This window comes from Chlorocebus sabaeus, chromosome 25 (assembly GCF_047675955.1).
Source record: "Chlorocebus sabaeus isolate Y175 chromosome 25, mChlSab1.0.hap1, whole genome shotgun sequence".
In the NCBI taxonomy this organism is placed as follows: domain Eukaryota; kingdom Metazoa; phylum Chordata; class Mammalia; order Primates; family Cercopithecidae; genus Chlorocebus; species Chlorocebus sabaeus.
Window position 1 is genome coordinate 14,360,959 of NC_132928.1, and position 16,250 is coordinate 14,377,208.

The window sequence follows — 16,250 nt, forward strand, 5'->3', positions numbered from 1 at the left end:
TCACAATAGCCAAGGCATGGAATCAATCCAAGTGTCCATCAATGGTGGATTAGGTAAAGAAAATGTAGTATATACACACCATGGAATACTTGACAGTCATAAAGGAGAATAAAACCATGTCCTTTGCAGGGACATGGATGCAGCTGGAGACCATTATCCTAAGTGAATTAATGCAAGAACAGAAAACCAAATACCCTATGTTCTCACTTATAAGTGGGAGCTAAACAATGGGTACTCATGGACATAAAGATGGCAACAACAGAAACTGGGGACCACTAGAGTGGGAAGGGAGGGAAGGGGGCAAGGGCTGAAAAACTAACTATTGGGTACTAAGCTCAGTACCCGGGTGATGGGATCAATCTTACCCCAAATCTCAACATCACGCAATATACCCAGGTAACAAGCATGCACATGTACCACTACATCTAAAATAAAAGTTGAAATTATTTAAGGAAAAAGTCAAAATATGTGCTAAACAAAACAAAAAAGAAATCGGAGGCAGATATTTGGTATCAAAAATTAGAGTGGAAATATAAAATTCTGAACAACCAGTGATTATATTCCCTTCATTAAATAAAAAATAAATACTTAACTCCACCTTTCTGTATACCTCCAGTGTCAAAGAGTCACTATTTGTCTTTGCCACTGAACTCCAAGATATGTTGAAGTTCTAATCCCCAGTACCTCAGAATGTAATCTTATTTGAAAATAAGATTCTTAGGCCGGGCGTAGTGACTTGTGCCTGTAATCCCAGCACTTTCAGAGGCCAAGGCACCTAAGGTCAGGAGTTCAAGATCAGCCTGATCAACATGGGGAAACCCTGTCTCTCCTAAAAATACATAAATTAGCTGGGCCTGGTGGCACATGCCTGTAATCCCAGCTACTCAGGAGGCTGAGACAGGAGAATCACTCGAACCCATGAGGCAGAGGTTGCAGTGAGCCAAGATCACGCCAGTGCACTCCAGCCTGGGTAACAGAGCAAGACTCTGTCTCAAAAATAAATAAATAAATAAATAAATAAATAAATAAATAAATAAATAAATAATAGAAGGCTCTTGTAAATGTAATTAGGTAAGATGTGGTAATGTTATACTTGGGTAGGGTGGGCCTATAATATAATTTGACTGGTATGTTGATAAGCAGAAGGGAATGTGGCTGCAGAGACAGAGAGACACAAGAAGAAAAACATGTGTCGAAGGAGGTAGAGATGGGAGTGATACAGCTGCAAGCCAAGAATGGCCAAGGACTGATGGCCTCTACCAGAAATTAGGAAGAGGCTAAGAAAAATTCTACTGAGTCTCAGAGGGATCATGGCCCTGCTGGCACCTTGATTTTCAACTTTTGTGAGACAAGGAATTTGCTTTGTTTAAAGCCACCCACTTCATGGTACTTGGGTATGGCAGCCCTAGAAAACTCTTCCAGCCCTTGTGTTTTGTTACAAACCTAAGTGAAAACTCTATCTAATAAGCCCCTGTTAGAAGATTAACATGGGTGCCAGGAAAAGCTTACCTGCAACGTAGTCACCAAATCCAATAGTTGTTAGAGTGATAACCACAAAATAAATGGCGTCCAGGGCACTCCAGCCTTCTATGTGTTTGAATATGATCGCAGGCAGAGCCACAAAGAGTACACAGCCAAACAGTATAAATATGATTGTTGAGATGATGCGAATCTTGGTCTGACTAACATTCCACTTCTAGGGATGAGACAGAAAGATGTGTGTGTGTGTGTGTGTGTGTGTATATATATATACACACACACATATGTATATGGGGAGAGAGAGAGAGAGACAAAGAGAGACAGAGAGAAATTATTTGCATACCCACAAAGTTAACCTATACACTACTATGAGCAAATTAGCAAGTAAGCATGTTATTTTATTTTCTTTTATACTTCTTTACATATGAAAATTAGGTATCATCAATAAATCAATCAATGCTAATAATGATGCTACTTTATCCTCACATAGCTTTACAACAGGTAAAATTCTTTTGAAAAGGCAAATTACATTTGCCCTAAGAATGCAATTTTAGATTTCCATCATTATTTGTTTACCTAAAATACTTTTGAAATATTTCTATTCTATAGTCATACATAAAACTGATTGCACGCCAAATACAATCCAGAACCATATAAAAATAGAGACACTGAAACAAGAATTAAGTATTTACAATTGTTCATTGATAAACATTAATTTCATAAAGTTTTTTTTCTGTCACTTCCATCACTTTTTCCTATCATTAATTGATTACAGCATAATACTAACAGCTTAACCTCCACAGTTAGATTCCAACATGAACCAGGTGAATTGTTTCTCTGTTCTATGGTACTAAATTGTATAACTAACAAAGCTACATGATCAGCAAGTAAGGATAAGTCTTCAATATCCCTAGGCCATAGCTGTTATCAGAATACCCATTTTTTTAAATCTCCTTCTCCAATAATAATTAAAAAAAAACTTAATAGTGTAATGTATTAAATGAGGTTGGTATATATAACAGTTTATGTCCAGTTTTCTATTTGAGGTTAGTTACCATATATTTTAAGTCTGACTGAATCAGTCCTATTTACTGTAAAAAATATAGGTCACAAACTACACCATATGAAAATCACAGAATGTTAGAGCTTGAGAATTTTTAAAGACCTATGAAATCACAGAATGGAAAGGGTACATTGACATTCCTCTAGTCAACCATCCTCATCTTACATGTGAGAGTTAAATGAGTTCATGTTTAGAAAGATTATAGAATAATGCTTGGTACCAAACACTGAACCATGATCACTGCAATGTCATCACCATAAGGGCATGGAATTTGTTTGTTTATGCACTGGTGTATATGCAACACAAAAAAATATTACCCATCGTCTAGGAGGCACTCAACAATTTGTTGAATGAATGAATGAAGAATTCAACATTACCATGTTTATGTCGCCAATCTGCCCTCTTGATTAATATAAACAGAGAATTATTTTAAATAAAAGTATAATACAAAAAAGAATAAAACTCCAATTTTGGAATAACTATGTGTTATTCTACTTCAACACAATGTTGAACAAAATGTTTGAGATCTAACTTTGATCTTAAATCTGAAACATGACTAGTGCTAAAACTGGAGCTGTAATCCAAATTGAGAAAACAATACTCAATATTTTATTTCATCGGTAGAGTTAAATATAAATATTTTGTTGAACTTTGTGTGAAAGTATAAATATTACTAAACAATGAAGAAAATTTATTTGCAATAGTGGTGCTAGAAGTAACAAATCCTTTATAATCCCACCCTCCAACAGGAACAGTTACTTTTTCCATAATTTTCTTCCAAGAACTCAAGCTTATAATCCTAAGAGTAGTAGTATTTTTCGCTTAAAATTCTAACAAAAGTATTTTCATTTTTTTTTGACTATAATACAACTTGAAGATCTCCACGTATACTACATCTTTGGTTCTACCAAATTACATTGTGTAGATACATTTCCATCAATGGCACTACTGAATTAAGTTATATGATCACCTTTATTATGTTTACTATTTAGACTACATCTTTCCCAAAGGGGCTTTATAAGGGTATCAAAACAAATTTTAAAATAATAAAGTACTGTCAGTCTTTTACTACTTATGTTAAAGTTAAATTTATATTGCCACCAACCCTCAGAATGATGCCTCCATATACCATTATTCAAGTTATACAAATAAGAAAATGTAGATTTGATGGGATAATAACTAGTTTAAGAGAATACAGCTAGGAGACACTACATATGAAATTTAAATCTGGCTGGACACGGTGGCTCAAGCCTGTAATCCCAGCACTTTGGGAGACCAAGACGGGCAGATCATTTGAGGTCAGGAGTTCAAGACCAGCCTGGCAAACATAGTGAAACCCCACCTCTACTAAAAAACACAAAATTAGCCAGGCATCGCGATGGGTGCCTATAATTCCAGCTACTCAGGAGAATTGTTGAACCTGGGAGGTGGAGGCTGCAGTGAGCCAAGATTGCACCATTGCACCATTGCACTGCAGCCTGGGTGACAGAGCAAGACTCTGTCTCAAAAAAAAAAAAGTAAAAGAAATTTGCATCTAAGACTTTTGAATTTCTACTTTTTTCTGTTTATACCTTTGAGTTTTTCTCATGCATTAATTTATTCATTCAGATTAAGTATAAACATAATTAAAATACAGTGAGTTACATGCCAGTAGACATACATATAAATTGTTATGAAAACCCTAATAATTGAATCGCTAATTGTATCTGAGGTGACAGAAAAGATGTATTTTTTAAAAAAATCAAACAATAAATATATGTAGTTAAATATCTATCATACTCACAATAAACGTATCTTCCACTTTGGCAATTCCTTTTCCAAATATGGTGCCTAGTTGATCTCCAACTCCAGCCAAGAGAAAACCAAAGAGGGGAATTCCCAGTAAGGCATAGATGATACAGAATATTTTGCCGCCTTCTGTACGTGGTGAGATGTTTCCAAATCCTTTAAAAAAATTACATTGTTTATAAATGAATATAGTTGTTTAAAACATATGAACTCAAGATTGATTCATAAACTCCCAAATATTGCATGATATCAATAATTGATTTTGACTAGTTAAGAATCCGTTTGTATTACATACTATTTTAATATGTTCTAATATAAGATATTCTAAGCAAATATTTCAAAAAAACTAAACTTTGAGATGATGAAAACTGAGGTGATAACACATGCAATAATGTTTTCATTATTATTATTCACTATTTTTTCAAAATAATATTTTCATTAAACTTATTTCTTTTTTCTTTCTTTTTTTACTTTAAGTTCTGGGATACAATTGCAGAATGTGTAGGTTTGTTACCTAGGTATACGTGTGTGCCATGATGGTTTGCTGCACCTCTCAACCAATCATCTAGGTTTTAAGCCCTGCATACTCTTCCTCCCCTTCCCACCACTCCTGACTCATCCCAGCGTGTGTTGTTCCCCTCCCTGTGTCCATGTGTTCTCACTGTTCAATTCCCACTATGAGCGAGAACATGTGGTGTTTGGTTTTCTGTTCCTGTATTAGTTTGCTGAGGAAGATGGCTTCCAGCTTCATCAATGTCCCTGCGAAGGACATGATCTCATTCCTTTTTATGGCTGCATAGTATTCCATGGTGTATATGTACCACATTTGCTTTATCCAGTCTATCATTGATGGGGATTTGGGTTGGTTCCATGATTTTGATATTGTAAATAGTGCTGCAATAAACATATTTGTGCAAGTGTCTTTATAGTAGAATGATTTATAATCCTTTGGCTATATACCCAGTAATGGGACTGCTGGGTCAAATGGTATTTCTCGTTCTACATCCTTGAGGAATCACCACACTGTCTTCCACAATGGTTGAACTAATTTACATTTCCACCAACAGTATAAAAATGTTCCTATTTCTCCACAACCTCTATTATTACTTTACTTTTTAATAATCGCCATTCTGACTAGCCTGAGTTGGTATCTCATTGTGCTTTTGATTTGCATTTCTCTAATGATCAGTGATGTTGAGCTTTTTTCATATGTTTGTTGGCTGCATAAATGTCTTCTTTTGAGGAGTGTCTGTTCATATCTTTTGCCCAGTTTTTGATGTTTTTTTTTCTTGTAAATGTGTTTAAGTTCCTTGTAGATTCTGGATATCAGACTTTTGTCAGATGGGTAGATTGCAAAAATTTTCTTCCATTCTGTAGGTTGCCTGTTCACTCTGATGATAGTTTCTTTTCCTGTGAAGAAGCTCTTTGGCTTGATTAGACCCCATTTGTCAGTGTTGGCTTTGGTTGCAACTGCTTTTGGCACATTAAACTTACTTCTATCTCTTTATTGCTGATAATCCTGTTGACTGTAAAGCTTTTGTTATCATTCAGAACACACTGAGAAGACTATATTGCCTTAATTCAAGAGTCTTCAGATATGCTTAAGTTATTTAAAGATGAAAGTTTAGTAGCAACTTTAAAATATTTTAATTAAAGTATTTACCAAAAAGCAATATCCAAAAACGTAAAATTATTCAACTTCTTTAAAGTTTTAAAGATCGTGAAGCCTTTCCAGTTTTGTGCAAGGATATCTACTTGTTACTATTCAAGTAGCTCAACTTCATTCACTTTTAATAGCAGAAGAACCATCTACACATATATGCTTGGGTTAAAGAATGTACTTCTAGAAGTACATAGAGTACCTCTTTTCATCAGCAAACCTCTTACTTTCCTTCATATTAAATTAATTTGGAACTTTGATTTTAGTTATCTCTTACTCAAAAATGTGAGCAGATATTTTGGGATTTTTGTTGTTGTTGTTACTTTCCAGTTTAATGACTATTGTAGTCAAAGATTATGGGCTATGTGATTTTTACTTGTTGGAATCCATTGAGATTTTCCTTGTGGCTTTATTATGATCAATTTTTGTATTTGTTTAATTGTTATTTGAAAAGAATATGAATGTTGTATTTGTTTGATACAAAAAGAACATGGAGCGAGGGTGAGCTAATGTTTAGTCATTTTAATCCATATATTTTTCCCTACGATATTTCCATCTTTCTCTTCCTCCTACTCAGTCAATTCTGTGTTCGTTGCTAGTCAACTCATCTACTGAGGGATTTGTTTTTAATGTATCTAATGTTCAAGAACTTTGACTTTTTTTTCCATTAGCCTGTTCTTATGCCATGAAAATAATAATTATATTCATTTCTTTTTCAGTGTTGAACCATGTAGTAACTCAATTCTTTGAGGGAAATCCTACACTTTCTTTACTTAGGACAATTTCTACGAGTAGTTAATTCCTGGTCATATCCTCATACTTGTAAACACAATACAATACTAGATTGGTTAGTATTTGTAGTCGAAATTTATTTTCTAGCCTCAGTGAGAATCATGACTGTTCTGGTGGTATATGGAAGATTCTGGTTCAAGGAGCCCTGGCTGAAGTAGTGCTGGTGAAGGAGGGGAGACTGGAGTCTGGACTTTCACGTAGGAGTGCATTGTACAGGATTTCTGGGGACAGGTTCTCCTAATTCTCAAAGCAGCCACCAGTGTACAGCCATCTTACTGTTTCTCAGGCCTGCTGCCTGCTCTGGGAATATCTGTAACACAGCTCTGTTTGGAAAATACAGCTTGATTCTGGAGGCAAAGACTGGAGGCAGCTACCAAAAAGTTAGGATTAGTAGTTCCACAGAACTTGAAGTAATTTATAGGCTGACTGCCCTTGGACCCATTTCTGCTTTTAATTTTGGTGACTTTATGAAGTTCTCTTGGAAATTTTCAGTTTTTGAATCCTCAGTTTTGCTACTATGGGGGATGTGGGCTCCTCAACTCAAGAAGAGTTCATGGTCCCTCCGCATCTATATCATTCTTAACATGCCCAAATCCACTCCTGTTGTGTCAGTCATAATATTTTTCCTGCTCTTGAGCACACTATGGAAATTAAAAAAAAAAAAATTTCTATGCCTCCGTCATCTCAACTTTTTGGTGATGTGAGGTAAATGCATGTTTACATAAACAAGGAATTCAATCTCTGAATTTACCAGTCTTTTAAGAAGTTAGATATTGATTATCTAACAAAAATTCCACAGGTTTACAATAAGGTGATCACACATCATGTTAAAATCATTTTACATCAGAGCCTAAAATTAACTGATTGAAAGATATCAGTCAAGACAAAACCTAGCAAGAGTTTAGCAGTATATGATAGACATTCCTGGAACCATCATTCCTTAGTTATGCAACATTGGGAAAATTATTTCCTCATCTGTTAACAGGACATATTGTTATTATATACTTTATTGAGTTTTAAGTGCTAAAATTAACTGATTGAAGGATATCAGTCAAGACAAAACCTAGTAACAGTTTAGCAGTATATTATAGCCATTCCTGGAACCATTATTCCTTAGTTATGTGACCTTGGGCAAATTATTTCCTCATCTGTTAAAAGGGCATATTGTTACTATACATTTCATTGAGTTTTAAGTACCAAATAAAGTATTATGTGAAAAGTGCTTACTCTATTATACTATATGTGCTCAATATATGTTAGGTATGATAATAATTCTTATAATCACTATTAGTAATAATATTTGTAGAAGCAAAGGTTAGAGGATCAATGTATTTAGCCTCATCAGTATGCAAACTATTTAATAGCCAGGTTAATACAGTCATGACTATACATTGTTCTTCCACTATGTTGTGAATGTTTTGTCAAATTATGGATGCCATTCTTCATAAGGGACATTGGCAAAATAGCATGCTCTATATTAAGCAACTTTTCACATATGAAAGTTGAAGGAATTGGAGGTGTTTGTGCTGAAGAAAAGAAGGCTGAGAGTAGAAAGACGCAGGCTAGCTGATTTAAACTATGTGAATGATTAAAACATGGACAAGGAAACAGACCTATTCTGACGCTTTAAGGCAAAGAACAAAAAGCAATTGGTGCAAGCTATGGAAAGCGAACTCATGCTAAAGTAACTGCAGCCAAAATAGAGTAAATGACTATAAGAGTCAGACAGAAGCAAGATAATCACTTGCAGTGTTTAATACTTTGGACTAATGGTTTTCTGGGATTCCTTATAATACAAAGTTGTTATGAATCAGTGGGCAAATGTACATGCATAATAAGAGTAAGGTTCTCTAATATCTGCTTTTACCATGGATTGCAATTACTCATTCATACATTCAAAATTTTTTATTAAGCATCTACTATTTGCCAGGCACTTTGCTAAGCACTAGGGGTGCAGCTATGAAGTAGACAGACCTGATCTCTCAAGTTGACAATCCAGTGAGGACACCCGCAAGAGACTGATACAAAAGTGTGATAAGTGTGTGCCACAGAAAGTACAGAATGTTCCTGATGCACAGGATGTAAGAGAATGAGACATGCTGCACACAGTAAATGACCCTGAAGCTGTGATCTGAATCTGAGTAGAAGTTACTCAGGTAGCGTAAATAATGAAATTAAGGCAGAAATAAATAAGTTCTTTGAAACCAATGAGAACAAAGACACAATGTACCAGAATCCCTGGGACACAGCTAAAGCAGTGTATAGAGGGAAGTTTATAGCACTAAATGCCCACAGGAGAAAGTGGGAAAGATCTAAAATTGACACCCTAACATCATAATTAAAAGAACCAGAGAAGCAAATGCACACAAATTCAAAAGCAAGCAGAAGACGAGAAAAAACTAAGATCAGAGCAGAACCAAGGGAGATAGAGACAAGAAAAACTCTTCAAAAAAATCAATGAATCCAGGAGGTGGTGGTTTGAAAAGATTAACAAAATAGATAGACCGCTAGCTAGACTAATAAAAAAGAAAAGAGAGAAGAATCAAATAGACACAATAAGAAATGATAAAGGGGATATCATCACTGATCCCACAGAAATACAAACTACCATCAGAGAATACTATAAACACTTCTACGCAAATACACTAGAAGATCTAGAATAAACGAATAAATACCTGGACACATACACCCTCCCAAGACTAAACCAGGAAAAAATCGAATCCCTGAATAGACAAATAAGAAGTTCTGAAATTGAGGCAGTAATTAATAGCCTACCAACCAAAAAAGCCCAGGACCAGACAGATTCATAGCTCGATTCTACCAGAGGTACAAACAGGAGCTGGCATTTTTCCCTCTGAAGCTATTCTGAACAATAGAAAAACAGAGTCTCCTCCCTAATTCATTTTATGAGGTCAGCATTATCCTCATACCAAACCCTGGCAGAGACACAACTACACAAAAAAAATTCAGGCCAATATCCCTGATGAACATTGATGCAAAAATCCTCAGTAAAATACTGACAAACTGAATCCAGTAGCACATTAAAAAGCTTATCCACCATGATCAAGTCGACTTCATCCCTGGGATGCAAGGCTGGTTCAACATACACAAATCAATAAATGTAATGCATCACATAAACAGAAACAATGACAAAAACCACATGATTATTTCAATAGATGCAGAAAAGTCCTTCAATAAAATTCAACTCCCCTTCATGTTAAAAACTCTCAATAAGCTGGGTGCTGATATAACATATCTCAAAATAATAAGAATTATTTATGACAAACCCACAGCTAACATCATACTGAATGGGCAAAAGCTGGAATCACTCCCTTTGAAAACTGGCACAAGATAAGTATGCCCTCTCTCACCACTCCTATTCAACATAGTATTGGAAGTTCTGGCCAGGGCAATCAGGCAAGAGAAAGAAATAAAGGATATTCAAATAGGAAGAGAAGAAGTCAAATTGTCTCTGTTTGCAGCTCACATGATTGTATATCTAGAAAACCCCATCGTCTCAGCCCCAAATCTCCTTAAGTTGATAAGTAACTTCAGCAAAGTCTCAGGATATAAAATCAATGTGCAAAAATCACAGGCATTCCTATACACCAATAATAGACAGCCAAGACGTGAGTGAACTCCCATTCACAATCGCTACAAAGAGACTAAAATATCTAGAAATACAACTTACAATGGGTGTGAAAGACCTCTTCAAGGAGAACTACAAACCACTGCTCAAGGAAATAAAAGAGGACACAAACAAATGGAAAAACATTCCATGCTCATGGATAGGAAGAATCAATATTGTGAAAATGGCCATACTGCCCAAAGTAATTTATAGATTCAATGCTATCCCCCTCAAGCTACCATTGACTTTCTTCACTTCACATAATTAGAAAAAAATGACTTTAAATTTCATAGGAAACCAAAAAAGAGCCCGTATAGCCAAGATAATCTTAATCAAAAAGAACAAAGCTGGAGTTATCATGCTACCTGACTTCAAATTATACTACAAGTGTATAGTAACCAAAAGAGCATGGTACTGGTACCAAGACAGATATATATATATAGACCAATGGAACAGAGCAGAGGCCTCAGAAATAATGCCACACATCTACAACCATCTGATCTTTGACAAACCTGACAAAAACAAGCAATGGGGAAAGGATTCCCTATTTAATAAATGGTGTTAGGAAAATCGGCTAGCCATATGCAGAAAACTGAAACTGGACCCCTTCTTTACACCTTATACAAAAATTAACTCAAGATGGATTAAAGACTGAAACATAAGACCAAAAATCATAAAAACCCTAGAAGAAAACCTAGGCAATATCATTCAGGACAAAGATTTCATGACTAAAACACCAAAAGCAATGGCAACAAAAGCCACAATTGACAAGTGGGATTTAATTAAACTAAAGTGCTTCTGCACAGCAAAAGAAATCATCATCAGAGTGAACAGGCAGCATACAGAATGGGAGAAAATTTTTGCAATCTATCCATCTGACAAAGGGCTAATATCCAGAATCTACAAGGAACTTAAACAAAGTTACAAGAAAAAAAAACAAACAACCCCATCAAAAAGTGGACAAAGGATATGAACAGACACTTCTCAAAAGAAGACATTTATGCAGCCAACAAACATGAAAGAAGCTCATCATCACTGTGCATTAGAGAAATGCAAATTAAAACCACAACAAGATACCATGTCATGCCAGTTAGAATGGTGATGGTTAAAAAGTCAGGAAACAACAGGTGCTGGAGAGGCTGTGGAGAAATAGGAATGCTGTTACACTGTTGTTGGGACTGTAAATTAGTTCAACCATCATGGAAGACAATGTGGTGATTCCTTAGGGATCTAGAACCAGAAATACCATTTGACCCAGCAATCCCATTACTGGGTATACAACCAAAGGATTATAAATCATTCTACGATAAAGACACATGCACATGTATGTTTACTGCAGCACTATTCACAATAGCAAAGATTTGGAACCAATCCAAATGCCCATCAATGATAAACTGGATTAAGAAAATGTGGCACATATACACCATGGAATACTATGCAGCCATAAAAAAGATGAGTTCATGTCCTTTGCAGCGATATGGATGAAACTAGAAACCATCATTCTCAGCAAACTAACACAGGAACAGAAAAACAAATACCATGTGTTCTCACTCATAAGTGGGAGTTGAACAGTGAGAACCCATGGACACAGGGAGGGGAACATCACACACCAGGTCCTGTCAGGGGCTGGGGGGTTAAGGGGCTAGGGGCGGGATAGCATTAGGAGAAATACCTAATATAGATGACTGGTTGATGGGTGCAGCAAAACACCATGGCACGTGTATACCTATGTAACAAACCTGCATGTTCTGTATGTGTATCCCAGAACTTAAAGTATAATTAAAAAAAAAAAAAAAAGAGAGAGAGGGTGAAAGAGCAAGTCCCATAAAAAAGAGTTCCCCAGGTAGCAGAAATAAGAAGGGTTCATGATAAAGCTAATCAACAATACATGTAAGGTCTTGGAGGAAAAATCTAAAGGTAATCCAGCATCTTTGAGAAACTGAAAAAATTTCAGATGGTTAGAAAAGAGAGAGTGTGAGAGTGGCAGCAGATAAAGGAAGAAAAGAAAACTGAAGCTACATAATGAAGAATCATATCCATGCTCAACAGTTTGGGCGCTATCATGTAGGCTGAATGACTAATGCAAGACTTTTAGATGGATCCTGTTACATGTTTATTCTGGCTATAAAGGGGAAGATATTTATAGAGGCAAGAATAAAGAAGTGTCAAGTCCAGGTCTCGGTATGAGTAATGGATGATCTTGGCAACATTTCTCTGAGACAGACACAATGAAAAATGACCAGGTCTGGGGGAAACCAGGGTAGGATCAAGGAAGGTAAGAAAGATAACAAATTTGGAATATTGATTTTGATATGCCCAGAGGAATAAGCAAAGGAGAGATCCACAGAATATGGCATGTATAAGTCTGAAACCCAAAAGCAACCTGAACAGATCTACAAATTATGGGGTAAACACCCAGGAAGAATGTATAGACTCAGAAGAAAAGACAGCCTAGGACGGAATTCCAAAAAACACCACTTAAAGTATAGAGATGGCAAAGAGGGGCCTCAAAGAGACTGGTTATAAAAGAATAAAGGGAAGTGAGTTGTTAGAAAAGTCACAGGAAGAGCAAGTTAAAAAAGAAGTGTATGATGAACATCATCAGCTATTTTTGAAAGGTCGAATAAGATCATCACTGAAGAATGTCTAATGATTTAGCAACAAATTGGGCATCAATGATGTCAAAAGTGGTCATTTCCGTGGAGCAGTGGAAGGGGAAGCCATACAATAAACCTGTGCTCCTGGAGCCTGTTTTCTTTCTTTTCTGTTTTACCTTTTATTTTCAAAATACCTTTAACTCACAGAAAATTTATAATTGTTCACAGAACTCCTGTATATGCTTCCTGTACGTGTTAATATTTTCCCACTTTGCTTTCTCACTATCTCCACATCCAGACATTTCTTTTTTCTGAACCATTTTATAGTAAGCTGTAGACATCATGCCATTTTATCCCTTAGTTCTCCGCTGTGTTATTTCTTAAGAAAAACAGGGCTTTCTCTTAAGTAACCAAAGTACAATAATCAAATTTGGGAAAGTTAACACTAATACAGTATTATCATCTAATCTACAGTCTACATTCAAATTCTTCCAACTGTCTTATTAATTCAAGATTATACCTTGTATTTAATTGGCATGTCTGTTTAGTCTCCTTTAATCTCCCAGAGTAGTTCATAAACCTTCTTTTATCTTTTTTGATTTTTATGTTTTTGAAGAATGGAGGGTAGTTATTTTGTAAAATATTCCTCGATTTAAATCTGTCTGATACTTCCTCACAAATGGGTTTAAGTTACGCATTTGGGGCTGAAATACCACACCCTTCTCCGTGCATCACATCGGGGTATATGATATTAGCTTGTCCTATTAATGATGATACTGACTTTGAGAACTTGGCTAAGGTAGGTCCATAAGGTTTCACTACTGAAAAGTTACTATTCTCTTCCTTTGCAATTAATAAGTTATTTGTAGGGAAACACTTTAAGAGTACAAGTATGTAAATATTATGTTCCTCAAACTTTTATGCACTAGTTACAGTATCAGTAAAAAACAAAAATGCAAATAGTACTAGAAAAGAAAACATGAAGGGAAATAAAACCATAAGATAGTAAATAAGATAATAATCCTTTAAAACACTCCCCAATTGTATTACATACATAGCAAGGATATTCTTCTTTAAAAATGTACTTTTCTATTTTAGGTAGTAGAAAAAACCCTATAACCTTCCCCCTTCTGTCCGCAGTAGATCCTGCTAGGGGAAAGAAGGAATTAGAGAAGATGCAAGTAAAGTTCTTGTCCACCCAGTGTCTCCTCAATGGAACACAGCTTCAGAAACCTCCACAAGTTGCAAACAATCCAGAAGTTCCTATATGCTCCGTGCAGAGGACAAGGAGAGGTTGAGAGCCCTGGAGTACAGGAGGACGCCTAGAGTCAAGATGAAGTATCTGCCATGACCAGCACCCCGACACCTAGGAAAGTCTGGCAGGATCATGGGCTCTGATGTAAGGAATCTACACACTTAGCTCATTTGTCTCTTATCTGCTCTTATCTCCTAATGCCTTATAATGTTCTATAGCAGAGCAACATGCACAAATAATTCATCAGGGCAAGCATGATAAAGGCCCAGAAAGCTTGCCTCAAGATAATTTAAAGAAGAAAAAGACCATCCCAAAGTTTAAGAAGTCAGAAAATGTTCAACTGACCTACTTGGGAGGGTGAACCATTTCTGTACACAATCCAAGAATAGAACTCTAGAATTCAACAACTTCAAACCCATCCTCTATTCTAACATCAATAAACTGAGTACCAAGAACCTGAAGGACTTGCCAAGTCAGCAGGGTGCACTATCTTGACATGGGTTCGCTGACTATCTCAGAGTCCTGCTAAGATCCAACACTGTCCTTTATTGCCTTCTCCAGGTCAATAACTATGTGGCCTGGGGTAGGGCAGGTATCTGAGTTATCCTATTTTATCCCATTCTTTTTTGTTTGTTTTTTGCATAAGATGACAAATGTCTTTAGAGTCATATTCATAAGAAGTAACCTATCTCCAGGAAGGATCAGGGAAAAAATAAATAAAAGATACAACTTTTGGTTTTATTTTTATCCTCACTGTGGCATTGCTAGAAATAGGCTTTACTGTTTTAATAATAAAGCCTAGCTGTCAAGAGGGCTTAATTTTATCTACCCCATGTAAGTTAAAAGAGCATAAGAAATGAGAACTCCAAGTTTACATCAATCAGTGACTCAGATTTAGCCTGGAGGCCACTATGGAACATCTTCAGGAAATCTGTCAAAGAATATCCTCAGGAAGCCTATTTACATCACCTATGACATGGCCCAAAATCCAAACAGCATGCTAGATTTTAGGATAGCCAATCTACCTTTCACTGACCACAAAATGGAGACAAGTCCCTTGTGGTATATCTGTACTTCATTTTATTATCTTATGACAGACAACAGGAGACCTAAGAGAGGAAGAATGAGGGATCCTAATAGAATACTTCTCTGAATATTCTCTGCTTCACTTTTCAAATATTTCTTTAGCCGCCATTATACCGAACTCTAAGGCTGAATCTGTGTCTCGGAGGAGGCATCCCTCACAGAGTGATTACTCCTCATGGCACCAAAAAGGTGATCTAGCAGTTTTTCAACACAAAGGGCTTAATTAGAACTCCCCCAAACATTCTCCTGGTGACCCAATCAGGTGGTTCTTTAGAGAAGGCTTCCTGATGCTTTCTTCCCTCTCTTCCCTGTGTACAATAAAAGTAGACTTCCCTCCACAGATGTACCACAGGTTCAAACCAATGAATATAGACACTCGTTAAATGACGTGATATTGTTAATGGATTTATGGGAATCAGATGAAAAATGTCCATTGACTATAAGCAGTAAAGTAGACTGAGCTTCCTAAAATATTAATATTTGTAATTGTCTGGACTCCTGATCCTTTCTCTGGTCAATCAGCAGCATCTTCATTGCCTTAAGTAAAACAGTACTATTACAGCAAGAAGAAAAATGGGCAAAAAAAGTATTAAATTTTGTTTTAACTCTTAAAATAAGGTATTCATGCTCAAAGTGTTTCCTTGAGGAAAGTAAAGCTTTCAGTTCATGGCATAATATATGCATGACAAGAGAGTGGAAGGAATGGCAGTCATTCTGGCCTTCAAAGAGCTTGAGGACTAGAGACGATTGCAGATTAATGAGGCATAATCTTCATGGAGGTGGGGAGGGGCAGTGGCCAGAGGACTGAACCTTGGATCAGGTATGGAGAAGGGGTTTAGTACTACAGCTGACTTAGCAGCTGTTTGGGGAGCTCTAATCATGCCCTTTGTGTCAGAAAACTG

At 36.2% G+C, this 16,250-nt stretch overlaps 1 protein-coding gene across 6 annotated transcripts in view; it reads right to left on the reverse strand.

Moving 5' to 3' along the window:
- Positions 1-16,250, reverse strand: part of KCNK2 (potassium two pore domain channel subfamily K member 2) — a 229,858-nt gene that overhangs the window by 60,994 nt on the left and 152,614 nt on the right. For all 6 annotated transcript variants that reach the window (XM_007988450.3, XM_073011509.1, XM_007988452.3 and 3 more), the window contains 2 exons: positions 4,326-4,486; positions 1,510-1,696 (listed from right to left, as the gene is read on the reverse strand). In XM_007988450.3, the coding sequence (XP_007986641.1) occupies positions 1,510-1,696; positions 4,326-4,486 (348 nt within the window). The remainder of the gene's footprint in view (positions 1-1,509; positions 1,697-4,325; positions 4,487-16,250) is intronic.